This window comes from Palaemon carinicauda, chromosome 1, assembly GCF_036898095.1.
Source record: "Palaemon carinicauda isolate YSFRI2023 chromosome 1, ASM3689809v2, whole genome shotgun sequence".
NCBI lineage: Eukaryota > Metazoa > Arthropoda > Malacostraca > Decapoda > Palaemonidae > Palaemon > Palaemon carinicauda.
This window is the reverse complement of record NC_090725.1, coordinates 288,956,614-288,984,413: the sequence shown is the minus strand read 5'-3', so window position 1 is coordinate 288,984,413 and position 27,800 is coordinate 288,956,614. Positions and strand designations below refer to the sequence as shown.

General features: G+C 40.1%; 2 protein-coding genes across 4 annotated transcripts in view; one reads left to right on the top strand and one right to left on the bottom strand.

Annotated features, from left to right (window-relative positions):
* The window catches only part of flr (actin-interacting protein 1 flr), a 42,462-nt gene extending 28,048 nt beyond the window's left edge, over positions 1-14,414 (top strand). The window contains exons 7-15 of one of the 3 annotated variants that reach the window (XM_068392051.1): positions 855-1,085; positions 2,711-2,813; positions 4,718-4,828; positions 5,152-5,255; positions 6,129-6,287; positions 7,207-7,296; positions 8,883-9,063; positions 11,137-11,269; positions 12,603-14,414. In XM_068392051.1, coding sequence (XP_068248152.1) covers positions 855-1,085; positions 2,711-2,813; positions 4,718-4,828; positions 5,152-5,255; positions 6,129-6,287; positions 7,207-7,296; positions 8,883-9,063; positions 11,137-11,243 — 1,086 coding nt within the window. In that variant the 3' untranslated portion in view covers positions 11,244-11,269; positions 12,603-14,414. Of the gene's footprint in view, positions 1-854; positions 1,086-2,710; positions 2,814-4,717; positions 4,829-5,151; positions 5,256-6,128; positions 6,288-7,206; positions 7,297-8,882; positions 9,064-11,136; positions 11,275-12,602 lie in introns of all 3 variants that reach the window. The other 2 variants (XM_068392064.1, XM_068392057.1) reach the window with 2 other exon arrangements.
* Positions 14,415-26,063: 11,649 nt separating this feature from the next.
* The window catches only part of LOC137657630 (glutathione hydrolase 7-like), an 85,930-nt gene continuing 84,193 nt past the window's right edge, over positions 26,064-27,800 (bottom strand). The window contains exon 13 of the mRNA XM_068392042.1: positions 26,064-26,385. The gene's annotated coding sequence lies outside the window, so the exon portion shown is untranslated. The remainder of the gene's footprint in view (positions 26,386-27,800) is intronic.

Sequence of the window (27,800 nt, the reverse complement as noted above, 5' to 3'; positions counted from 1 at the left end):
TCGGAAGGCTAAGAAGCCTTTCGCATCCTGATTGATTTGGCGGGTGGTCAAAATCATTTCTTGAGAGCGCCCAGATTAGGGGTTTGATGAGGTCCTGTTGTATGGGTTGCAGCCCTTGATACTTCAGCTCCTGGGAGTCTGTCAGCATCCTAAGAGGATCGCTGGGCTCCGTGAGGAAGACAGACTTACAAGGCAGAGTAATCGTCTAAGTCAACTTCCTTACCAGGTACCTATTTATTTTGGTTTTGTTATATTGATAACTGTCAAAATGAAAAAACTTTTAGCTTATACGCTGTAAACATAATTAACTCTGGTCTCTACCCACCTCCTTGGGTGTGAATCAGCTATTATATATTCACCGGCTAAGTTAAATATTTAAAAATGATATTTTAATTATAAAATAAATTTTTGAATATACTTACCCGGTGAATATATAAATTAAATGACCCTCCCTTCCTCCCCAATAGAGACACAGCGGGACGAGAAGAATTGAAGGTTTTGTTTACATACAAGAGTGGTATCTGGCCGACAGTTGGCGCTGGTGGGCACACCCGCAACCTTCATAGCGATCGCTCGCGAGTTTTTTGAGTGTGTTTTCTGTCGAGCCGCAGAGTTGCAGCTATTATATATTCACCGGGTAAGTATATTCAAAAATTTATTTTATAATTAAAATATCATTTTTAGATTTAAATTAACCTGTAGTTTAGTTTTGGTTACAAGTTTTTCTCTGATAAAGTACTTGTAGCAATGGTACCTAAATTGTATAGATTACATGTTTCTAGTATAATGGCTTGATGCTTGGGAGTAGAGTAACAATTTGATATTGATGTATATGAATTTTTTTTTTTTAATAGGTTTCTTGGAGTCCAGATAGTAAAAAGCTGTTATCTGCCAGTGGTGATAAATCCTGCAAGATTTGGGATGTTGAATCTGGGGAGGCCACAGAATTCCAAATGGGTACAGATGTAGAAGATCAACAGGTTTCTTGCATTTGGTCTGGAGATAATCTTATCTCTGTTGGGCTCTCTGGTTTCATTACCTACCTTGACCCATCAAATCCCAGTAAACCAAAGAAAATAATAAAGGTAAGTTGACAAGGAAATTTGTAACCGAAGAATGAGTGAAAGTAAATAATAAATTTCCATCTTACTTGCATATAAAGTATTGAAGGCACTAGTAATGCAGTTGCACTTTTTGTATATGATAACTGAATTCATATTTATATGTTTTTCCAAGTTGTTGGGAGTGGATAGAATTATATAACATGCTTTTTGAACTACAGTACATTTACCTAATTTTTTTCAAACTTTTTAAAAGTTTCTGGGATATTGAAGGCCTCACTGAAATGTTCAGGTATTAGAATTATAGCATGACGATTCAGTCGCCTTCTAGCGAATGAAAATCGTGTCTAGATTTGTGTATTGGTTTCTTAACTCAGGAGCATGCATGGTCAGCAACCTATAGATCTTCACGTAATAATTCCACAATAGCCACTGAAAGATATTAAACTACTCATCAGTAATAATGGACTTTACGTTATACAGAAATGTAATGAAAATATCCATTTGACACAAGAAGTATACGGTAATGTATAATTATGAGGCATACGATAAAAAAAACTGATGACATAAGAAACATACTGTATTTCTGCAAGAGAGACTTGATATAAAATTAGTTCATTAGACATAAGTCGTTTGTTCTCTTTCATTCCACCTTATGTGTGACTGTCACTATGAATTGGGGAATTCTTGTTTTGGGTATTTCACAGGCTTGCGTAGAATATCAGTAAATGGAAATAATGACAGTAGGTTAACGTTTACTCATGAAAACAATGAACAATACTAATACGAAATATATAAGACATGAACATGTTATTGTGTAGAAATGATAGTTGACAAAAAAGCAAAAGACAAATCCCGTGTGTCAACTTGAATTACTGGTAAAACATATAGGTGACGTGGGTGGGCCTCGTGGGAGTTAGAAGCGAGAACCGATGATGCTTGAAGAACGCTATGTAGTACTTTGTGGGATTTTAACATGTATGCCAACATATAAATATGCTAAAATAGACCTTACATAATCATGAATAAGGACTAGAATCGTGAGTATTTCGGTTGATGGTGGGGTGAGATGTGAGGATCCCTACATCTCTAAGCTAAGGGTGTCGTGGAGGGGGTATGGTTTGAGTAATGCCTCAGGTAGGGAATGTTACCATTGGCTAGGGAGAGTGGAGTGATTCTATACGGTAACATAAAAACAGACTAAAATATCTCTACACAATTGGGAATACAGGCTAGAATCCCAAAGACTTTGTTGGTTTGCTGAAGAAAGGAGGAGGAGCTACTATCATGGAGGGGAGATTATTTAGTGAAATTTTCCCGAGTGTGAACTGTGTGATATGCAACCATGTGCTGTACTAATTTTTACGATATATGAATGATTTTAACTTCCATATGGTTTATTTTTATGTGTATCGCAGGGCATATTTTGATGCCAAACAATGTAATTGTAGCGAGGAGTTAATGGGTTTCTGCTGACAATAATGGTTTAATATAGTCAGGATATAATGATTTCCATACTTTAGGTGGAAAAAAACTTTACATCATGAAAATATTTTTGGTGGTGCCATTTTTTTTTGTCAGTAGAAGAATTGATTGTAGAATTTTAAGATATATTGGTATTACTGATGAAATTTTTTTTTTTTCTTTAGGGTCACAGCAAGCCAATCACAAGAGTGGCACTCACGGCAGATCTTAGTTCCCTTTATACAGCAGCTGTTGATGGAACAGTTACAGTCTGGGATGTAAAGACAGGTAATGGATAATGAATCTTCTTCACCTTGTAACAATTCATAACTGAGAAAGCAAGAGGATTGGGCTAAGTTTTTCAATAGAGGTGTGGTATGTGAAGATCTTGCAACTAGATAATTGACTAGTTTTTCATTTGTTCATATGCATATACAAACCTTTCATCCTAAGATAGGGATGTGTTCAATGGTGCTGAAACAGCCATTGAATCATTAGCAATGTAATTGGTTGACAATAGGTGGTGCATGGAGGAAACCGTTGCCCACCGGCCTGTCACAGAACAGCAACTTTTGTCTTAGCCTGCTGTGGGTATAGACGTACCTTCACACTGCTCTCTTGACTTTTGAATCTGTCTTAAATATTTGTTTGTGATAAGTGTTGGTTTTTATTTCCTGTTTGCGGTGAGCACTTAAACAGAGGTAAACCAAAAGGTGAGCATGTAGTGAAGTTAATTTTGGTCCTGTGAGGGTACAAACTTTTATATGGGTCTTTGTGAATGGGTGATTGTTAGTAGCCCCATCTTTTTAGTGTTCTTGCTCATCTGATCAGGAAGATGATAAACTCGGAGAAAAACTCACCTCGCTTTGTTTATTTTATTTGCCTCGGGAAGAATTACTAGATGTCAACCGATTGTCACCCATACCAGCTTGCCTGGTTGTGAAAATTTATGTCTAGCATGCTCACTTGGCACAGACAGTGTTCCCTGGATGGCGATCCAAGTGTTGCATTGTCGGTGAGAGTTCCCAGTGCTCTCCATGTAACAAAATCTCCTCGGTGTAGTGGCTTGTGTTGCGGTGATGAAACCTCTTGTAGCTTCCTCCTCAGAGGGAGAAGTCATTATCATATGCCCAGACCATGACTCTTGTAACAGCAAGGATGTATGATTAGCAAGAGTAGGCATAAGGAGAGTTCACCCTCCTCCTTCCTCTACTAATCTCATCTCCCTTCTCCATTCCCTCGTCAAGCATTTCTTCCTTGAGAAGACAAAGATGATCATTGTTTGAGGAAGCCTTTTGTTAAAAGTTCCTTGGTACTTGAAGAGGTTGCTCTCATCCTTTAGGAGGGAATGATGGCTTTGGGATCAGTAGTGTGTGTTTGAGCGTGTGTTAGTTACCACTATGACAAAATTTTCTCACTCAGGAAGTGTAAATAACTACATTTACTCCCATTTCTCTCTTCTCTGTGATTCTTCAATTTGAATTAGTGAATTATGGTGTTTATAGTAAAAATATTAAATGCATAAATCTGTAAAATGTTTTAATGTCCGCATCTAAGCATTGTATGCCTATAATGTAATACTGTAGTATAAGACAAACTACAGTATTGTACTGGATAGCATTTTATTTACAAGTTCAAATTATTTTTGGTATGAAGTACATGGTAAAAACTGTAAATTTACACATACTTGTACAATTGGTAATTGTTTTATCTTTTTTTTTTTTTTTTCATTTTTTTATCAAAATACCTATTGATGCCAAATTCATCCAAATATTCATTGAAAGATAAATCAATTAAAATTAATAAAGGGGGCTGGGTGGCCAAGTACTCCTTCCCATCTACATTACACTTGTTACCCTATGTCATTGTCACCTGTATAGGATTTTATCTTTAATCTTTAATTATCTCCTACTGAGAGGTATAAATAATTAAATATTTTATCTATGATGAGTGAAAGGTATTTATGATTTGCATAGGAGTTGGCCTTGAAAGGGACATTTATGATGATATTCTGATTGGGAGAAATTAAAACAGAAATTTGTTCTTCAGAATGCTTTCAGAAAGTCAGAAATTTGTTCCCCAAAATGCTTTCAAGGTCACTTTATTTTCATTGTGTTGTAAAAGGAAGGAGAATTTTATTTACATTCTATTTAATGAGGTGGTAATAACTTAATTTATGATCTTATTTTCAGGTGAAAATGAAAGAGTTGGAGGGAAGGGACATGGTAATCATGTTAGTGGACTCATTATGAAAGACAATTTAATCTATACAGCTGGAATTGACGACACTATAAAGGCAATAGGTAAGAGCAAGGCTTCTTATTGTGTGTACTGAAAATTAGGAAAAATTGCTTTTTCTATAATCTATCTGATGCACTAGCAAGCTTTCTGCTAGTATTGTCATCTATCAACAGGAAAATTTATTTTATGGGGAAAATAACCTTCATAGCTGAAGAAATAATAGAAAAGGATTTTAAAATTAGATTGTCTTATAATTTTCTTCTTGTAAGATTGGTTTAATAATATTTTGTAAGTAACTTTTTTTTTTTTTTACTATGGGGTATTGTAGGCTTGTACATTGTTGACACTGTCCTTTGCAAATACTAACTAGGTTTTTTTCTTGTAGATCCAGTTGAACATGCATACACTGGCACATCTATATCCCTAGGATCTCAACCTAAACAGATTGCATCTGTTGAAGGTGGAATCATTGCTGTTACAACTAAAGAGGTAATATATTATTATTTCAATGACCCTCACCTGGAAGTCATATTTGCAATATCCTTCAAAGTAAGAATTTACTCACCTTAGGGCCTCTAGACTGCATTCTTTCTTGAATCAAATTTGGTTTCATTTTGTTAAAATCTTATGGTTTGTTATGTACAGTATACAGCAAAACTGGTGATACTTGTATTCAATGATTTCGTTCAAAAGTCCCTTATTGGCAACTCTCACATTCTTCACATTTGTAATGAGACTTTAGTTCCTGGGACGAAGCATTTTGAAACTTTGCTCAATAAAAGATACAGTTCATTAAGCATGATTTTAAAGAATTTATCCTATATTTTTTATCGATATATCAGCTAGATCACTATGTAAAAATTAACCCCAATAATCTTTATGATAAAAAGAAAAATACTTTGAGTCTTAACTTTGTAGCCACCATAGTTATGTATTTAACGTAAAAAAAATGTATCGGAGGTGTAGTTGTGGGTAGGGTCTAACCCGACATCAACTGGCAGTCTCACGGTGGCACTCTCACAAGCAAGTCGTTTGTCATAATGACAAGAGCTACCCAACAGCTACTGGATAACTGTAACTAGTTTAGCTTATTTCACCAGATCCTCTATAAAATTATAGATATAACCAATCATCTTAACATCAACGAAACAACTGTTCCCCGTATCCAATATCAGGATTTTTTTTCATAATTTCCATGACTGAAAAGTGTTAAGCAAAACTTTTAATGCAAGAAATTTTCATTTAATACAGTACTTGAGCACAAAAATTAATATTTCTCATATTGATAGGAAACATGGTTATTGTTGTCTATAATCCATCTAGTTACAAAAAAAAAACTGTATACTGATTTTTTGTCTCTAGATATGTATCATTCGGGATGACAAGAAAGTAGGCAGCTTCCCAATCAGTTGGGATGGATTGTGCATTGCTGCCTGTGGAATGGGCAATGATGAAATTGCAGTGGGAGGTGCTGACAATCTTATCCATATTTTCACCCTGAAAGATAACACTTTGACTGAGGTAAGTTGAGATGTAAACTTTTATAATTACTTAGTTATTGGGATAAAAACAAAAACAAAATTAAGTTTCCCCTAATATAAATAACAAAATTATGTTTCCCCCAAAGTAAAATGAAACCTCATTATAATAGTTGAGTTGACTCTAACATCAGCACTTTACTCTTAGACAGCAAGGTTCTGGCTACCATTTACATTACTCAGCATAATATAAGCTGTGCTTACAGTTATTTACATTATATTCATTTATCATCAGATTCATTAGTGAATTCCATTTCATTTTAATTCCTTTCATATTTACTTATTTAAAGTTCTTCACATTACATTAATTTATCCTCGGATTCATTACTGAATTCCATTTTATTTTAATCCCTTCCATATTTACCTATTTGAATTTCTTTACATTATATTCATTTATCCTCGGATTCATTACTGATTTTGATTTTATTTTAATCCCTTCCATTTGTATTTTTCTAAATTCATTTGTCCAACTTAAATTACTTTTTTATATTTTTGCCCCACCCTTCAGAAGAAAAGAAAATCTCGGGAGCCATCCTTGAGAGTCTGGGAGTAGCTTTATTGGTCTTGTTGAATTGTTTAACAATTGAAAATTGCTTCATTTTTAAAATTTAGTTTTTCATTGTTATGCTTGTAAGAAGTCAATAGTGAATTGTTGTAGATTATATGAAGATGAATTGAGTGTTGCACCTTGCACTACTAATTTTTCAGTATTATGTCTCTGGTATTATTTCTTAGTAAAGAATTGACTTATGATTACATGTACTGTACATCTATCAACAAAAGTTTGATAATTAGAAAACAGTCGTGTATTATTTCAAGGCAAAACTCTAAAATTTTTTCTTTCAATACTTTTCGCATATTTCATAAATACTGTACAATGAAACATATTCTATATTTTTCAGAAAACTACACTACAACATCTCGGTGCTGTGACTGATGTTGCTTATTCTCCAGATACCCGATATCTTGTGGCATGTGATTCTAATCGTAAGGTAAGTTAAGAATCTTAGAAAGCAGCCTCAAAAAGATACATTGAGAAATCTCACTTCCTCAATATACCTTGATCATGAAGATCCCACCATTTCACTAGGTGGAATTGGTTCTGTATCACTGGAACACAAATTCTGTCCAGATCAGACATTTAGTTCCAATGTTGAATATAAAACTGAAATTTCCTCATCTGTAAGTGACCCATCGAAATGAACATGAAATGCCATGGTCCACAATAACCTTATCCTCATCCAAACCAACAATGCTTAGAAAAACCTGAAAAGAAACTCTTGCTGTTGTTATCCCCAAGATATAATCTTTTAGGCATTATCTCTTTAAGGAGAGTTGTTTCCATATTTTACCAAGATGCCTAACCTTTTCAATAACCTAAGTAACCATAGTTGTTGAATCAATCTTTTTAAAAGATTCTTTCAAAATTATCCAACCATCCAGTTATGAGAGAACTCATGATGCCCAGAAACCTCCACCATTTTGAGATGGGATCCATCATCCTGAAGAATACTTTAGAAACTGTCCCAAGACTTAAACAGAGGAATTTCATTGATTCAATGAATTTTGATGGAAAATTTGCTAAGAACTGTACTGTATACCTGCTTAATCCAAAACTGGCGAACCTTTGGGTACTAGGAACAACCTGTGGTGAAGTCCTTAAAATAAATTTAATACCTTCCCTATCACATTCTTCTTTAGAATTTTTGTGACCTCTAGTTTCTAAAGATGAGTTTTGTTGAATTGCTGCAACAACAGACCCCAAGTACTTTAATCTACTTCAAGTAACTCTCCATTCAACATGACATTCAACCTGGCACCACCCTTCCTTCTCGTGCATCTCATACCAACCTGGCACCACCCTCTCTTCTCATGTATCTCATAACCTTACTCTTACCCACATTAAATCTCAACTTCCTTCTCTCACATACCCTTCAAAACTCTGTCACTAATCGACCAAGCTTCTCTTCAGAGTCTGCAACCAGTTCAGTATCATCCGCAATCAACGACTGATTTACCTCTCATTCATGATCACTCACGTCTATCAGTTTCAACCCTCGACCAAACACTCGAGCATTCACCCTTTTCACCACTCCATCAACAAAGAAATAGAACAACCATGACGACATCACACATCCTTGTCTCACCCCCACTCTCACTAGAAATACAGTAATTAAATACTTGGCAAAAAATATTTACTGTACTCTATACTGTATTTATAATCAACTTTGGACTTACTGTTATTTGTGAACAGAATTAATGGTTGCTAGTCAGTTTTGTTTGTATACCATGCTCGACAGTGCCTTCATTATCTATCGTTAATTATCATAGGTGGAGCAATGCTTTGTGGCTTGAACAAACAACCCCCCCCCTCCTCTCCAGTTAGCCCCTTTAGTGAAGTTAGACTTGAGCCAAATTACGGAGCCTTATGGGGAGGTTGGGAATTTCATTCTATCTTTTTCTACTGTCCTGTCCTCTTTGTTACGTGGTAATTAGCAATGACACGATAAGTAAAATTTGGTACAGTAATTCCTTGAGTTAATTTGTTTTAGAAATTAAATTTCTTATTAATTTCCAGGTGATTGTGTACTCGCTTCCAGGATATGAATTAGTTAACAAAATTGAATGGGGATTCCATAATGCAAGAGTCAACTGTGTTGCATGGAGTCCCAATAGTCGTTTAGTAGCCAGTGGTTCCCTTGATACAATGATAATTATCTGGAGCATCAGCCAACCCTCAAAGCATATTATCATAAAGAGTGAGTATTTACATTATGAATTGACATTTTTTTATTTTACATTTTGATGTGAAAACATAAATAATTGCACCTACGTGTGATATTGTTTGAGCGCTAAATATTTATTTTGCCATATTTTATATCCATGCTCTCAATTCATTCTTATACTAATACTCTTTAAAGTACTGTACTGTTTATTGTTACAAAACATACATGCTGCACTGTATAGAATAATTAGGATACTTTTTCTTTCATAGAATTGCACTGTGCAATTAGACATGTTTGATAGCCCTTTCAATGCTACTCCCGTAGGAATAAATTTATCGCTCCAGTATCAGACCCTTTTGAAATGAAAATTTTATTATGAAAATACCAATTTTTGAGACATTTTTACTTAACTCTGCACAAAAACTATCAGGGTTAAGAATTAATTTTTTGTTGCATAGCTGAATGAATATCTTTTCCATTGATATACAGTTTTACATATTTTGTACAAATTTTATATCTAAAGATAATAAAAGAAAATAAATTATTAGATGTAAAATACATCATATCGAGGTAAAGAAAGTAAAAATCCCTAAATGTAGATCTTGTTGGATTCAGTGTTAAACATCTAACTTGATAAATGAAAAGTTGATGTAAAAAACATTTATAATGTCTCGCCAATACATAATTGTAGAGTTATAAAGTTGTGAGTCATACCTTATTGGTAGAGAGAATCAAAGATAGCTGATCCTTCCAAATCTTGAACACAAGTGCCTGTTTGGTACTTTTGTGGATATTGGTCTTCCTGGGATTTTTTTTTTTAAGGAAAAAAATCTTGTCATAGTTAAAGAAACTTACCTGGTATTGTATTTTCCTTGTTTAATTATCTTTTCAATTTATTTGGATATGTGCCTGCTGCCTCTTTGTCCCCTGATGATGCTTTTCCTATAATTATGCAATACTGTATTTTAAATATTACTTCTCAAATAAATCTGACCCATCGCTTACTTTAAGTGGCTTTATTTATTAACCAGGGCCTAAACACATTCTGCTGGAATAATCTTCATGAAAACTCTAGGCCTGCTATAACACGAAAGAGATAATTGGTATCATCCAAAAATTCATCACTGCCTTTGTTTTCACTAAAACTTGTCACTTCCCCTTTGCACTTATTTCAGCAGTGGAAGGAGATGTGGCAATGCATGATCTTATCTCCTTCCTCCTGAATTAAATACATCCTTCCATACTTATGGCCAACTTCAGCAAAAACGCTCCACATGCTATGCTAAGGACACCTGTTGAGGCCTTTTGTCAACGCTCAGTCACTCCTCTTGAAACACATTTAGTGACTATATTTTCACAGTAGTACACCTTTACATGGTAAACTTCCCTGGGTATGCATAGCAAATAATGCTCAGACACTTTTGATAAAAGATAGCAAAAGACTGAGAATAGTATCGGGCCCAAAAGATAAATTGATATGCTCATGAATCAAGCCAACAGCTTTATTACATGTTGAGCAAACAAGCAGATGGATAGATGGGAGAGGGGCTTTGAAATTTTTGTCAAATCCATAGTTGGAGAATCTGTAGACAGGGAAGGTGGTCTGTAATGCACTTCGGGCTATCTGACCTGTTTCCCCCCCCCCCATCATTATTACCCCTTTGAGGCTCTGGGATTAATAATGTAATTTTGCATGAATGAGCGACTAATGCAGTACTGTTTCAGTAATCTTTTATCAAATGAAATTCTGATAAGTTTGATATTGTGCTATGTTCATAAAGAGTAATTACCCCACATACTTCAGAAAAATTTTCAAGTATATCTCAAAGATTAAAGTAAGATATGGTTCTATACCATTATTATGGCAAGATTTTTACTGTAAATTGTATAATTTCTTTTTTTTCCAGGTGCATAATTTCTACTTTTTAAATCCCTACTATATTAATTTTATTTGTTACAGTCTAATATATTTTTCCTTTTTTCATTTATGTAATATTATATGATGACAATAGCAGTCAATTCTCCTTCAAAAAAAGAAAAGAAAAGAAAGCTAATCCTAAATATTTGTTTGACACAGTGATTGATGATACTTTGACTTGTCAACAGATTCACACCCACAAGCCCAGGTTACAGGGTTAGTGTGGCTCAACGACAAGCGAGTAGTTTCGACTGGTCATGACGGAATAGTTAAAATGTGGGATGTCGAGTTTTAGGCATTGGCAAGGTCTAGGTTAATGATGTAAGGTTATTTATACCCTTGTTTCCATCTTTTTAGGATGGAGGTTTTGTATGTGGTGTATATTGTTTCCTTTTCCTTACATTGATTATAACAAGTAGTAGTTTTTGTTTGATGGTACATTAATAGCATTTTATGAAGTTTATGATTATAAACATAAGCAGTGTGGGTTTGACTAAGAGTTCAAGGTAATTATATTTTGTAACATGATATTGCTAAATGTTGGGTGCTTTCTTGTCGAGAATGTTGTTTTTGTTCTATACGCCATTGAGAATAGTTATAACAATTTATTGGGTAATAGTTTTTTTGGTTTGTCCTTGATATAAAGCATTTTTCTTGGTGATATGAATGTCTTGTTCTTAACAATATTTTGGCCTGTAGGCCTGCCCCAGTGTTGGGCTAAAATTCTTAACAATAGTTTTCTTGGTTTGGAGTGATATGGAATTGCCTGTTTTTGATTGACATGGTATCTAATATTTACTAATACACTCTTCAAGAATCTAAACTGTGAGGCTATGGAAATTATGATCTTTTTCTCTTTCCAATAATAGGGGTTTACTTATATTATCCCATAAGAAAGAAATCATATAGAATATCAGGCTACTAGTTCTTTCCAATTTAATTTTGCATGATAATTTTAATAATAGACATAGTAATAATGGTGATAATAAAAAAAAGCTACTAAGGTAGTTAGGTTTTTAAAATAAGGGAAGTAAATTAGTGTTACTTGGTAAAAGAGCAGTTACTGAAGGTCAATTGTGAACCATTTCTATAAGTTGCATTATGTGTTTCTGTAAATTAATTTTTGCCATGGTCAGACGATTCTAGAATGCTAGTTACATGCTACACTTATTTATATCAAATAGCCTTTTATCCAGCATCAATGAGCCAACTTTAGTTTTCGTGTCAGGAATAAATGTCAAGCTCATTTTCTACTTAATAATGTACAGGTCTTGAAAATACACAACTATGCAATGTAGTTATTTTAGATTAATTACTATTTCCCAATAATGTATTTTATGTATCACAATTAAAGGGAAAAGAGTTGCACTTGCCTCTTGTCTTGGAAGGAGGGTGAATTACATTAGTTGAAATTTTATGGCATATTAAAATTGCATAGAACATCATTAGTGTTTAAACAAAATTAACTAAGACTGATATATATATGTCCCAAAATCTTATTTCTCCTTATGCCCTGTGGTTTGTATTGCTATTCCAGGAAGGAGATTGAAAATACTTTTAAAATGGTCATAGCTTGTAAGGAAAACTTCTTGTGAAATATTTATCTTATATATTTAATATTGATTTTATCACTAAAAAGTATTAACTCTTTCAGATTCACATCCGCAGTCACAGGTGACAGGTTTAATGTGGTTGGATGAAGAAACACTGATTTCCGTTGGGCATGATGCTTTAGTGAAAACTTGGAGCATTAATTTTTAAGTGTATATTGAAAATGGAAAGCAAAATTATATATTATTAATTCATTTGATTAATATATAATGGGAACAACATTGAGTGGGTTAAATATGATAATTTTGTTTTGAATATATACTGTATGTGGGAAGTTGGGGATCATAATTTAGGACCTATACTGTACGGATGAGTTTTGGAAAATATATTGGAATTATTTTTTTTGTTTTAAAGTTTATTTCAAAAATTAGTTGGAGAGTGCATTTAATCAATACTGAGATTCTCTCTTTAGTTTTATTTAAATAATTTAAACTCCTTTCCTGCAATGTAAGAAACATAGTGGTTTGTATATAATGTAAATTTGTTTTTGTAATTACAAGTGACTAATATTCTCATCCTAATTATTTTAACAAATGTTTGAAATATTTTTAATCACTTTAATTTTGTTTTGGATGTCATTATTATTTGGGCATCAAATGTAATTTAAGCAGTAAAGGAGTTTTAAGGCACTGTGTTGCTTATGAAAGCCAGTTTATTATTATTTGAGGTGAAATAGTTTTGCTGGTAAATGCTTTTACACCTTTAAGATATTGTGTGTGCTTACTTTTGCTTATGGGGATTTTTTTTCAGTTTGTAATATTTTACCTGCATCAATAATTGTTTTATCATCAAAAGATTTCTCGGGAAAGTGAACTTACAGTAATAATATCAGCATTTCAAAAGCCTTGCCTAGAAGGCAGTCCATCAAACATTTAAGTCATTTCATATTAAATAATACATTATACTGTACTCAGGATTCTTTTTATAATTAAAATCTAGTGGATTACCTAGTTTTTCTATAAATGAAGTTATGTATCATACATTTCTGACTAAAGAATGTAAAAAGTCACGACCTGCAAGAGATGCTGCTCTGACGAATTTTTATCATCTGTATGAGAGGCAAATCTATATGGTTACTAGCTTTACATGTGAATTTTTTCAGGGTTTAGCTTTATGAACTATTTAATTTAATGACCCATTTTTACTGAACTCCATTTCTTAACAAAACTACACTAGATAACAATGAAGGCTGATCTAATCATGCAGTGGTAATTGAAAAGTCTTCCATGCACCAAAAACTTTAGTAAACGATTGTAAATAATGCATGGTATCGAACTTGAATTTTGGAAATGTAGTAACAAACAAGATTTAAACATCCTTTTTAAGTGTGAAAGATATCAGTAAAGTTCCACAATTGTCATAGTCTAGATAATTTTCTGAAAAGAATATTATTGAAACCAAATGTTAAATTTAAGTACATAATAGGTTGTGTCTGCTATAGGGTATTTCTTTTTGAACTTCACAAGGTCTTTCAAGCATGTGATCCCCTTCTAACATCAATTTTTGTGTTTTTCCTTGATTTATCTTTTATATTTATGGAATGTATTAGTTTCAAACTTTATAGTCCTTTGTAAATGTACTATCAGTGAAAAGAGTAGTAACACTAGGCCTTGTAGTTAATGAAGTAAAAATTTAAACTTGTAACGGAAAGTTTATTTTCTTTCTAGTTCATTGGTACAGAGAAAATTAATTATTTATGCTTTTGATTAAAGTAAAGTATATAAATTAGTTGAACTAAAGGCAAATTGTTACTATTATTTTTACTGATAGTATCAATTCTACAATAGCCAAACCTTGATAAGGTATATCACCTTTTGCGCCTTCATTTTGATATGAATAAACAGCCCCCATTGCTTTTGTTAGTTTTCTTTAAAAATTATATGGATGAATATTAATATTTTATTTTATTTTGCTAATATCTTTGCACTGCAAACTTTGTAAAGAGAAAGAGGGAATTAATATATTTCACAGATTTAAAGCATTTAAAAAAGGGCTCCTTTGTAAAGAGAAAGAGGGATTTGATATATTTCACAGATTTAAGTCTTTAAAATTAGGCTCGCAATAAATGCAAATTTTCTTTGGCTTTTGTTTTTCAGCCAATATATAAATATTCCATGTTTTTATAATTATTTTCTTACAAACCTATTAATTATATATATGCCAAATTTTCTTGTTCCAGAACCAAGGGTTTATTAATTAGACTTTACCCAGAGAAGGATAAATAAAATTCTCACTAACAAGGCATCATACGTACCTGATGGCATGTGTGCAAAACCAGTGGATTTGTTTTTCCCAACCGAAGATTGAAAGTGGAGTAGATTCATAAATGCTTTTGAAACCTAAATTATGATTGTTCCAACACTGAGTACTTACCTCGAACTACTTTCTTAGGAGTATCTGGGATCTCCTCCCAACCGACCAGAGTTTTGTGTAGTTTACCCTACTCCCGTTTTCTATGAGGGGTAACCTCAGGTGATGTGATACGTGTCCTGAAGTGACCCTGGGTCAGAGAGCATGCTTGCTCAGGTCTCGATCCCCAGTAAGTTCTCTGGTCGCGTCGCGATAACATCACGACGCTTTCCTTATCCAGTGCAACACTTTGTCTCACGCGGTTCCCACGTGGTACCTTTGTGCTCCCCCTTATCCTTTCCCTTTGTGTTCCTGTGTCTCGCGGTGCCTTACTAGTGCGTAATGGAGCATCCCCGCCGTTGTCTTGGGCCTATGGCCGGTAAATCGTGTGGTGCTTTCCTGTCGAAACCTGAAATTGACCCGCACTCCTTGTGTTCTTCGTGTAGGGGCAGTGTGTGTTCCCCTACAGCCACGTGTCCGGAGTGCGAGTCCTGGAACGAGGTGCAGTGGGTGCGTTACGGCACCAAAAAGTAGAAAGCGTCAAAGAGATCGCCTAAGAAGCCGAGCGTCTCTTCTCCTCTTGCTTCGCTGGGCGTATCGTCAGACAGAGCCTCACTGCCGCCTTCCCCTACCCAGAGTAGGGGACGAGGTAAGTTAGTTGAGGGGAAGAGGCCTGTGGCCCTTCCCCAGGAGTCTGATTTACGGGATAGTGGTGTTGTGGCGTCATTCCAGGCAAGTGACGGGCCTGAGGGAGGGACGGGAGTGTGTTCGGGGGACGGAACCCTGGTGCAAGCAGGGCCCGTCTCCTCAGATGATTCTATGTGGGGAAAAACTGTGCCTACCTCTTCTCCTGCCTCGTGGGTGTGTTTTTCAGGTGCTTCCGCAGCCGAGGGTTCTGCCGAGAAGGAAGACTCGCCGCCGTCGGACTCCCTCGCGTGGGTGCCGCCGAAGACGCCCTTCAGGTCTCCGTTGAGGATGGAGGAATGTTTTGAAACCTGGACCCCCATTGAGGAACTCCCACACTCCCCTCCAGCGCCTTCAGCTACATTTCTGTCCGTCTTCCTACAGCCCTCTTCTTCCATCGAACGACGTGTGGACCCATCAACAACACGGCACGAGTCGGGCCCGCCGGTGAGAACATGCAAGTCGTCGGGCTCCTCGGCCAAAGTCTACTCTTGCTCCTCAGAAGACGGAGCCCCGAGGGACTGTAGGAGACGCCGTGAGAGGTCCCGCAGGAGACATTCTCGTTCTCGCTCCCACTCCAGATCCCGCCACGTGGGTAGGCGCTCTAGATCCCCCAGGAGGAAGTTTAGGAGAAGTGACTCCCCGGGGGAAGAATGGGTCGTCAACCCTCGTAGCAAACTTCTCGAGATGTCAGCAGTTCCGGGCCCCTCGAAGTGGCTCCCAAGGGCTCGCTCACCAGTGAGGTACGTATCCAGCGGCAGATATGATCGACGGAGGGAGTCGTCTCTTCAGGTCCCAGCGGACAGGCATAAGTCTGCGAAGGTTCCAACTCCATCCACCCAGCGGAGAGAGTCGCCCCTTCGGTCTGGCAGCCGCGTCCTGACCTCCAAGTCAACGTTGAGTCGGCAGGAACGAGACAAGCAACTCCCTTCGACGAGCAAGCCCGCATCTACCTGGACCTCCGTAAGCAGGGATAAGTCCAGGACGGAGGCCTCCATCCCGACGGCGATGCCCGTGCTACGGCCTGAGCCTCTGAAGTTGGATCATTCCAAGATGTTTCCTCCCCCCAGCAGCAGAAATTTTGGCCTACAGGAGGGTAATAGGACTCATTAGGAGGCATCACAGACTGGATGAACCTGAGCCCTCCTCCGACAAAGCCTGGCTCTCGAGCCTCAGCAGGCTGGTTGATGCCCCGGTGCAGCAGAGACCCTCGCTAGCCCTGCCTTTGGCTAGGGATGTTAGGCTGGGTAGGGCTCACGTGGACAAGATCGTGGCCAACCATGCAGAAGCCCCCAAGACCCAGAGCTCCTCCAAGTTTCTTCAAGGCCTAAAATCCCAGAGCCAGTTTTACCTTCCTGAAGGGCATCGCGCAGGTCCCTGTACTGTGGAGCCAGCAATCGCCATCCTGGGACAAGGAGCAGCTGAAGAGAGGGCTACTACTGCCCCGATCTGTTTCTCCCCTTCAGAAGCTGCCATGATGGAGGAGATAGCCAAGGACCTGGTGAACGTTTCCTCGTGGCTGGATTGGTGGGCCTCCACGCTGGTAGGCTTCCAGTTCTCCTACGACCTCACTATCCCAAAGAACCAGGCCTTACTGAAGGAGCTGATTAGCTCGGGACGTAAAGCCCTTGAGTTTCTTTCATACCAATCCATCGCGCAGGTCACCAATTGGGTTCTGCGGAAAAGGGACACGGTGCTCAACAAGCTCGTAAGGAGGCTCCCCGACAAAGAAGCGAGGTCCCTGAGGAGCCTACCCCTGTGGGATGACTCAGTTTTCCCCCTGAAGGCGGTGGAAGAGATGGTAGAGAGGGTCATGAAGCTGAAGGATACGGGAGACTCCAGACCCCCTCCAGCGAGAAGACCTACCCATAGAAGGGCACCCTCCAACGCCTCCCATCCTCCTCACGCCTCACCTAGTCAACCCAGAAGAGACGCCCCTACTACGGCCTGGTCTCAGTCTTCGCAGCCCTCCCGTAGAGGAACGTCTTCAACACGGTCATCCTTCAGGCCTTCCTATGCGGCAGCCTGAAGAGGTCATTCAGGCTGCGCCTCTAGAAGGAGATAGGAAGAGAGGCCCCCTACTCCTGCCGAAGCCTCAGGTGGGGGGATGCCTCAAACATTCTTGGCAAGCATGGAGAGACCACGGAGCAGATCCGTGGATCGTAGCAGTCCTGAAAGAAGGGTACAGGTTGCCTTTCCTGGCGGACCCCCCACCTCTAATGCCAGATCAACAGGCAGAGTGGTTGGCACCCAAGGACCCCTTGAGAAGGACTGTCCTACAAGAGGAGGTCTCTACGATGCTGGCGAAAGGGGCGATAGAACCAGTCAAGAACCCAGGCCCGGGGTTCTACAGCAGGCTCTTCCTGGTGGAGAAAGCGACAGGGGGCTGGAGACCAGTCATAGACCTCTCAGCCCTCAACAAGTTTGTGTGCAAGACCGACTTCAAGATGGACACCCCGAAGTCGGTCCTAGCGGCCTTGAGGGAGGGGGACTTCATGATGTCCATAGACCTCAAGGATGCATACTTCCAAATCCCTGTTCACCCCTCCAGCAGGAAGTACCTGAGGGTGAAATGGGGTACCCAAGCGTTGCAGTTCAAGACCCTCTGCTTCGGTCTGTCCACAGCCCCTCAGGTCTTCACGAGGGTCTTCACAACAGTCTCAGCCTGGGCACACGAACAGGGCATCCGCCTGATTCGGTACCTGGACGACTGGTTGTTGCTTTCAGCCTCAGGGGAAGTACTGAGGGAGCAAGGCGCGAAGCTCCTGCGGTTCTGCAACGTCCTGGGTATCATCATCAACCTAGAGAAGTCCCAACTGATACCCTCCACCAGGATGACCTACCTCGGAATGGTCCTGGACTCCCGGTTGGTGAGAGCTTTCCCTTCCGCGGAGAGACTAGACAACTTGGACCAGATCATCCGGCCCTTCCTGTCGGACCAGCCCAGGAGAGCTAAGGACTGGCAAAGACTGATAGGCCACCTCATCTCGCTGGACAAGCTAGTCCCCCAGGGGAGACTCAAACTCAGGGGAGTTCAATGGAACCTAAAGGAGACCTGGAACCAGAGAGACTCCCCCCACAAGGTGGTCCCGGTGTTCCCGGAGACGAAGGAAGTCCTAGAGTGGTGGCTCGCCAGACCGAACACCCTCAAGGGAATGCCCTTCGCAGCCCACCCTCCGGAGATGCTTCTGTTCACGGACGCATCCAAGGAGGGGTGGGGTGCCCATCTCCTCGGCAGGACAGCAAGAGGAGGTTGGACGGACGAAGAGAAAAACCAGCACATAAACGTACTAGAGATGATGGCAGTGCGAAGAGCGTGCCTAGACTTCGTCCATCGGCTCCGGGGAAACACCGTGGCACTGATGTGCGACAACGCCACGGTGGTGGCCTACATAAAGAAACAAGGAGGACTAAAATCGAAGGAGTTGTGCGTCCTCACGATGGGACTTCTGGAATGGACCGAAGAGGAACAGATCAAGATCTCAGCAAGGTTCATTCCAGGGATGAGAAACGTCCTGGCCAACGGCCTCAGCAGAATGGGTCAAGTGGTAGGATCCGAGTGGTCCTTGCACCCGGAAGTGGCCAAGACCCTCATTCAAAAATGGGGATCGCTAGTGTTGGACCTCTTCGCAACGAGACTGAACGCACAGCTCCCCGTGTTTTGTTCTCCTGTGCCAGATCCAGAAGTGGCGTTCGAGGACGCCTTCCAGCACCCTTGGGACAACCTCAACGTTTACGCCTTCCCTCCCTTCGGGATGCTCAGACAGGTCCTCAACAAGATGAGGCGAGTGGACAACCTGTGAATGACTTTGGTAGTGCCCTGGTGGCCGGAGAGAGAGTGGTTCGCAGATCTAAAGGAACTGGCGCACCTTCCACCTTGGCCCCTTCTGGACAGGCCAGACCTTCTCCGGCAGCCCCACCTTCAAAGGTTCCACGAGAACCCTCGGTCCCTCCGCCTTCATGCGTGGAGGTTATCGAGCGTCTCCTGAGGAAGGTAGGATATTCTTCGAGAACGGCAGCAAGGATGTCAGGGTATCTGAGGCATTCATCAGCGGCAGTATACCAGGCAAAGTGTGCCACATTCACTAAGTGGTGTGTCTCGAGGAACATCAAACCATTGAGGGCCTCCATTCCAGAGATAGCGGACTTCCTAGTCTATCTCAGGGACGAGGTAAACATGTCCATCCCAGCCATCAAAGGAGTCCGGGCTGCTCTGGGTCAAGTCTTCCTCCTGAAGGGCATCGACCTGGGTGCCTCAAGACATATCTCGATGCTCATCAGGAGCTTCGAACAATCGTGCCCCCCTCAAGCCAGTAGAGTGCCCCTGTGGGATGTGGCCAGAATCCTGAAGATGCTGTCAGAACCTCCCTTCGAACCCCTAAAGGACATCTTGGACAAGGAACTCACCCTCAAGACAGTTTTTCTGTTAGCTCTAGCATCAGCAAAACGGGTAGGGGAGTTGCACGGACTGTCGTACGAGGTGTCACCCTCGAAGGGTTGGCGTGAGGCTACCTTCAGGTTCGTCCCATCCTTCGTGGCAAAGACTCGGAATCCAGCCATTTGGGATCCCAAGTTTGAAGGGTTCTCAGTGCTGGCAATCCCTCGATCGGACAACTCAAGGGACTTGCTGCTGTGCCCTGTCAGGGCAGTACAAAAATACTTAGAGAGGACAGCCAGACTTCGACCCGAGATCAAGAGTCTGTTCGTCTCTTCGGGACTAGTGAAGAAGCCAGTCTCCAAGAATACTATCTCCTGGCTACGGCAGGTGATCGTCAGGGCCTACAGTAGTGCAGGGGTTCCCCTTCCAGGAAAGCCCAGACCCCACGTCATTAGGGGTCTAAGTACTTCATTGGCATTTGAGAAGAATATGGCAGTGGGCAAGATCCTGAGGGCAGGTACTTGGTCTAACCAGTCGACCTTCACAGTTCACTACTTGAAGGACTACTCGAGGAAGTCCCTGGACGGGTTCTCGATAGGTCCCGTCATTTCCGCGCTCCAAACGGTTAAAAGGTGTAGCCCCAGTGATAACCGCGGGTAGTAAGTCCAAGAGACACAGGTTCCTTCCTTAACCCCCTTGTTCTTCCTTCCCCTGCTCCCTTACCGAAATGACTCCAGTAGTCCCCTGAAACTGCCATGGGATACACTATCTTTGGAAGGACATGTCTCCTAGGATTTCTTGCAGAGGCGAGTTACTTAGACATTAAGATGGGTTTTTGCGTAGTTTTCCCAATTCTCTCGTGTTTTCCTTAGGGTCAGCAGAACCTAGTCTATCTAGGTTCCTCTTATGTATTTCTCACGGTCTCTAGGTCCTGAAGGACACTCCCACCTCCTAAGGTATAAGTCTCCTAAGGAAGTAGTTCGAGGTAAGTACTCAGTGTTGGAGCAAATCACAAATTTTAAGTAATTTGTATTTTTCCTAACTACTTACCTCGAACTACTTTTAACGGCCCACCCATCCTTCCCCGAGTGCCTTGCTGGACCTCATAGAAACCTAAGCTATCAAGAACTTACTGGGGATCGAGACCTGAGCAAGCATGCACTCTGACCTGGGGTCGCCTCAGGGCGCGTATCACACCACCTGAGGTTACCCCTCATAGAAAACGGGAGTTGGGTAAACTACACAAAACTCTGGTCGGTTGGGAGGAGATCCCAGATACTCCTAAGTAGGTCGAGGTAAGTACTGTTAGGAAAAATACAAATTACTTAGAATTTGTGATTTTTACATGAAAAGATGTTATTTTGATAAATCTTACCCCAAGTTTTATTGCTGTCCCTTGATAGGTGGTGACAGCCATGACCCCTATGTATAAAATCTTGTTTTTACAGCTCTCTCCTTCCATGCCGCTGTCCAACAAGTGTGGTGATTCCATTTTTGTCATCTTCCACTTTCGACAGGTAGTGAGAGGTTGATTAATATACTATGGCAGCCAACCCCCTAATTGGACGTCGTCCGGTTCGGAGCACTTATAAGAAAAAATTATTTTCTGGAGGATGGAGAAGGAATAATGGGTTTAGGATAACAGAAAGACCTGCTTTTTGGCACACCTGACTCCTGCTTCAGACTCATTGCTGCTTCATCTCGACTGTCCTTTGTGTTCGTGCCAATCCAGTATGTGTATCTTTGTTCTTCTTACAGGCTGCCTGCATTAGAGCCTGTGGTCCGCCTTGATGTGGGTCGATCTAAGTCCATCCACCTAATGGCAGCTATTCTATTTTGGGGCCTTATATATTATAGTGGTTTGTGATGTTATTTTTTCTTCAGCTTTGAGCTAAGAGTCCAAAATTATTGGAGCATTGATTTTCTCTGTTTCCAATACTTTTGGGGTTTCACACACCAAGTGTGTACTGTGCAGTTTGCAAACAAAGTTTGTTCTTTAGAGGATAGGTGTAATAAGTCTATTCTGATTAAATAGAATCACATAGCAAGGATGAGAAAACTAAACATAGAAAGAAACCCTTAGTGTGTGTAGTGATTCAGGGGGCAGGACTTCCAGTCAAATTATTTTGTACTAAGCACCATTCAGCCATGATTGTAATGTTATGCACTTCTTTTCAGCCGGACATGCAGGAAAAGACCATAGAAGTATTTACATTGTACTGTTTGTAGGATGTCAAAGTCTGGCTAGGGTGCAATTACAATACACTAACCCTAACGCCATATAAGATTGGCTCATATTCATACCTGCCTCCCTACGCGCCCTGGGGTTCAGAGCTTGGCAATAGCATTCAACAAAAGAAACGACGAGGCAGGAAATGGTTTCTGTGGGCAACAGGACATCATTCTACTTCCCTGATTTGTTTCTGGGAAACAAAAAAATTCTGTCAGCCCAGCCGGGTCTATGAGTACAAAGCTTTTGCAACAGAATGTTATTGGATCCCCAGGTGTATTTGGATCTTAAGAAGGCCCCGCGGAAAACAGACTGTAGACGTGCTTGTTACCTCATAGGTGTAGTATTCCCTGGTTTGGGCTGTGGATAGCATACTAAAAGGAATGGTGTGACCTGGAAATTTACATATTTCCCTCAGGAGGCAAGGGACAGTGACATTGCCTTAGCTAGCAGGACAATACCTTAGAGACTGACTATATATGATCAGCACTCAAGCTTGGACCAGGGAGGCCTTTGCCTACTGGGATGGTAAGGCTGCAGACACTAAAGGAACTTATGAGTATGAGCGGGACTCGAACCCGTCTGCCAATAACTAAGCAGTAAAGTTACCAATAAGGCCACCACAACGCAGTGGTCAACAAATTCATTAGCACCTGCAATACAAGGTTGATCCTCATTTGCCTGAGAGGAAAGGGTTCATGAATTTGCTGCTTCTAACTGGAAGACTAACTGATCACCCTTCCAACAAAACCAGATTTTTTCTAACATTTGTAATGCCACATAGAACACAAAAAACCTTCATGCTTCATATGACTACATGAAGAGTACTGTCTTCTCTAAACAAAAGGGATTTTTCAAGTTTGTTGGGTGTGTCGATCATAGCAAATCCATGAATTGACACTTAACAGCATCAGTGGAGCATTTTTGTAAGTAATGTGAAAATGGGTTTGTTTCAAGTACAAATAAAAACCCTTGTCCTTTTAAATTAGGGCAAGCTCAGCTTCGCTGAACTGGCTGGAAGGAAAACAAGGCATCCAATGTTGGAGTATGAGGTAGAAGTTGGGATAGCTCGATTCCTTGCAGCCCAATTCGCCATTCTATTCTCAGCCGTACCCTCAATCGCACACCAACTTTCCGCAACCTGAAGCGACTTCTGTTGTGTTGTTTTATCACTTTTTCTCTTTGCTTCTCTTGATGTGTTTTGTGTTTTTCATGGAGCAGTCCCATAAGATGCAGCACATTCATGAGTTGCCAGGAGGTTGACCACCACTGCACCTGCACTCCATGCAGAGGCCAACAGTGTTTCTTCTCTTCCACATGCCTGGAAGGTAAAGTGTCACTTGAGGACAGCTGAGTGTGCTACAACAGTAAGAGAGATAATTCAGAAAGGGATTGCTCGTCTTTCAAGACTGCAAAGGGTGCTGACAACCCCTTGCCTTTCTCTCCAGGAGCAGGTTCCAGTTCGTCACCCGTACCTCTTGGATGGAGAGCCCAGATTTAGCTGCTAGTCCACACGCGACATCGTTTGGTGTTCAAGGGGAGGTAATCCGAAGGTCATCGTTGATGGCGCCCATTTTGCTAACCAGGTGTGCCTTCAAGTTGGTCTAGTTGTTCAATGGCCTTGAAGCTCTTCGACTTCCAAGTCTCTCTTGGATCTTATCACCGCGGGCGTTTCGGAAGGGGAAATGCATTCAGAAGATTAGCTTTACTCCCTGAGTGTGTAATTCAAGAACAAGATTCCTAAGAGAGGTGCAAAGGACGTAGATGATTCTCCAAGGAAGCAGAAGATTTCCGAGTAAATCATGTTTTCTGGGTTATTTATCACTCCAGGGAGATGACAACTAGAACCTCAGCATCTCGGGTAATGCTGATTGGAGTCCTTCAGTCTCCCAAGAACATAGCCAAAAGGAAGGTTTCCAGAATCATCCACTCACTGATATCTGTTTCTCCATGTGATTGGATGCCTCACTTCGCCCGCATGCTTCAAGTGGAGAGAGTAGCCGTCCATCCTAAGCATTCTCTGTAATCGCATAAGAAGAAAAAAAGACAGATACCAGGACAATAAAAAGGCTGCATCACCTCAGTTTTGCCCATGGATTTTCTCATCTTAGAGAAAGAGAGATAGTAGTTTTCTTTACTTATCAGGTAGATGTTCTAGTCATCGAGTGAAGGAGGATAGGGACTCGGGTGCAGTGCAGGGACCCTGACTGAGGTGTCCTCTAGCAAGAACAAGAGGTTTTAGAGAGAAAGGGTTTAATTCCTCCTTCAGACACTGTTCAAGCATGGTAATTGTGCTGGTGCTGAAAAATGAGTGTCACACGTTAGAAAGGAAGAGAGCTCCCCTACTGTCGACGAAAAAAGGATCAACATCTGAATTGGGCGGGAGGTTTCTCTCCAAGCAGTCGACGTTGTCAAAAGTTGGCTTTATCTTCTCTTGTCGACCAGGAAAGGATAGTGAACCACAGAGGAGCCAAGAAGAAACAACTTCCATCCCAGAACGAATACCCTCTGACCTCTGTTCCTCTTTTCTCTTGTCCACGAGCAACGAACACCTTCCCCATGTGTATGCATAAGGCTAAATTGCCGTTCATGCACTCCAAACGAGGAAGGCCAATACATACGATCACGTTCACCTCTGAACCCCTCTCCATGCACAAACATGATCAACATATACAAGCCCACGATCTCTACCACGCTCACGGTAGTCTACGAACTTCTCCACAGCACAAATACCGTCTACATGCAGAAGAGCCAGAACGACTGCGATCAACTCCCACTCGAATTAGAGACAACACAGTCATGAGGGTCCAAGCAATGATTGTACATAAGTACAGTCTTTAGGGTTTGGTCATTATCTCTTACCCAGCTGAGCGATGTACAGTAGAATACCTCTGACCAATCTCTACTTGCTGACTTGTGAGAGTGATGCTACTTGCCCGGAAAATATTTTCTCGGGAGGACAGCCTCAATGCATATTTACCGGGTTGGCAAGGCAAGACTACAAAATGGCAGAGTTCCCTTCCCAGAGTATACGATTCGGTACACGGTTCACGTATTGTTCCATAACGTTTTGTCTGAGCTTTTTTTTTTTTCTACCTATGTCAAGCTTCCCTCTAGCTTTTCCCGTTGCGTTTTGTCTCCTCGGGAACATAACAATGTTGTTCTCTCCCGACAAGACGTCTCCTTGTGGGTATTCTTCACTATCTTTGTTTCATATACGATAGGCCATGCACCACGTTCAGGAACCATTTTGATTGGCAACTGGGACCCAGAAGCTGGCTGTGATTTGGAAGTATACAATCATGGGCCCTGATCTGGAGGCCTTTAATCATCAAATGTGGTCGGGAATTATGTGATGGATGGCCACGATCAGGAATCATTCAATCATTGCCATAACTAGAAATCATGCAATAGGTAGTCACAATTGGGAATCATGCAAGCAAGAAACACTTTCTCTTCTGGTGAGAGTTACCTTCAAGTCACCAGGTATCTAGCTAACTTATTTATGTCACCTGTGCCTTCCCAATGTTTTTCATCCTGAAGAGGAAGTTGATGATGTCACTGAAACACAGGATGACCAATCTGGTGGTCTCTTGCTAGACTACTTAAAATTCCTCTGCATGATTTCATAGGAAGAACAGTGCTGAAATGAAGCCAACCCTGAGACTCCTGTCCAAGTTATCAGCATTAGACAAAATTGAATACAAGTGCTGCAGGTCTAGACAGAAGTATCCACCCTTCTCACTTTCTTGCCTTGCATCGTACCTGGAAGAAGCAATTGGGTAATAACTAAGATGAGAATATCCTAAGGTACTGCTCCAAAATGCAGACACCGATCTCGAATGAGTTTTCCCAGAAGTGGCATTTAGGTTGCACTACAGGGATTGGAAGAGGGACTTCTCAATCTATCCTAACAATTGTTGAAGCACTGGGATCCCACATCATGCTGACATGGCTGTCAACAAGGATTCCCCTCAACGCAGGACTGGCATTCCATCACCCTGTGACGCCAAGGACTGGTATTTCATCGCCCTGTGACACCAAGTGGAAGAAACTGCTGTACTAGAATCTCACTCTCTGGCAAGGGTGGTCCTATTATAGTATGACCCCGGCTTCTTCGTGAAGCGAGAGGTTATATAACAGGATTGAACCTTCCAGTAGACCTATCAGCACTCGGGACGAAAGCTAACAGGGAAGAAAGGAAATACATGAACTATATGAAAAGTAATGAATAAATATAAAAAATCTCAAGATCAGTAACAACATTAAAATAGGTCTGTCATATGTAAACTATGAAGAGAGACTTGTGTTAGCCTCTTCAAATATTATTCACTGCAAGTTTGAACTTGAAGTTCCACCGATTGAACTGCCCGATTAGGAAGATCATTCCACAATCTGGTTACAGCTTGAATATAACTGCTAGAATACTGTAAAGTATTAAGCCTTATGATGTAGAACTAACTGCATACCTGGTGTGTACGGGATGGTAGTCTGAGAAGATCTGAATGGATCAGATTTATGAAAAATCCTATGCAACATGTATAAAGAAGGAACTGAACTACTGTGCCAGAGATCAATGTCCAGATAGGAATATGAAATTGAATAGACCACAAGTTTTTGTCCAACAAATTAAGATGAGAGTTGGCAATTGAAGTTCAGACAGAAGAACAGTATTCAAAACATGGTAGATTTGAAAAAAAAAAAAAATTAAAATTGTTAAAACAACCCATTTTGTAAGATTGCTCATCCAAAAAGTAATATTCCTTTCTGCTCCCCAAATCTACCAGGTAGGAGGATGGCCTACATTTTGTAAAATTGTATAAATCCACTTTTTTCATTTAATTCTACTAACAAAATATTCAATCAAACCCAACACAATCCCCTTACCAAGGTGATTATGTTACATTTGAAATAATATAATGTACATCAAAATAGAAACATTTTAAACACTGTATATTAAGTAGATGATATATTTGAAACATATATTGTATATAAAAATAATGATACATTTGAAATATAGAGTACAGTATAAACAAAAGATGATACATTTTAAACAATATATTGTATATCAGAATTAAAATGAAAAACATATTAATGGATATTGAGGCAAAAAGAAATTATGCCAATAACTCATCAAAGAATTAGATAAAATGAGGCAAAAGTAAACCAAGGCATAAACTATTATTCTATATGCTAGCAAAATAATGAACAAACAATTACTCCTATCTCTGCTACAAACTATAATTCAGTAATCTGTCAAAAACAGTTGTAAAACAGTTTATTATCAATACCTGAAAATTTTGAGGTGCTATACATATTTTAAAATTTAGTTGTGGCAAAAACATTTTAATAAAATCTTTTATTTTTATACTCACTTGATTATCATATCGTTTCTTCTCAAAGAGCTCTGTTTATTGACATTTACCCCTACAGCTTAAAAAAAATTCTCCTTCCTTTCAAAAGATACATGCCACTAGAAAAGTAATGAATCAAATCAGCAGTTAATGGCAAGAAAGGCCTTTATTTCAGTTTCAAAGTTGTTCTAATCCATGTCCTTTTGACATCATAATTCAATAAGGAGGAGACTGGGCTTGTATGTG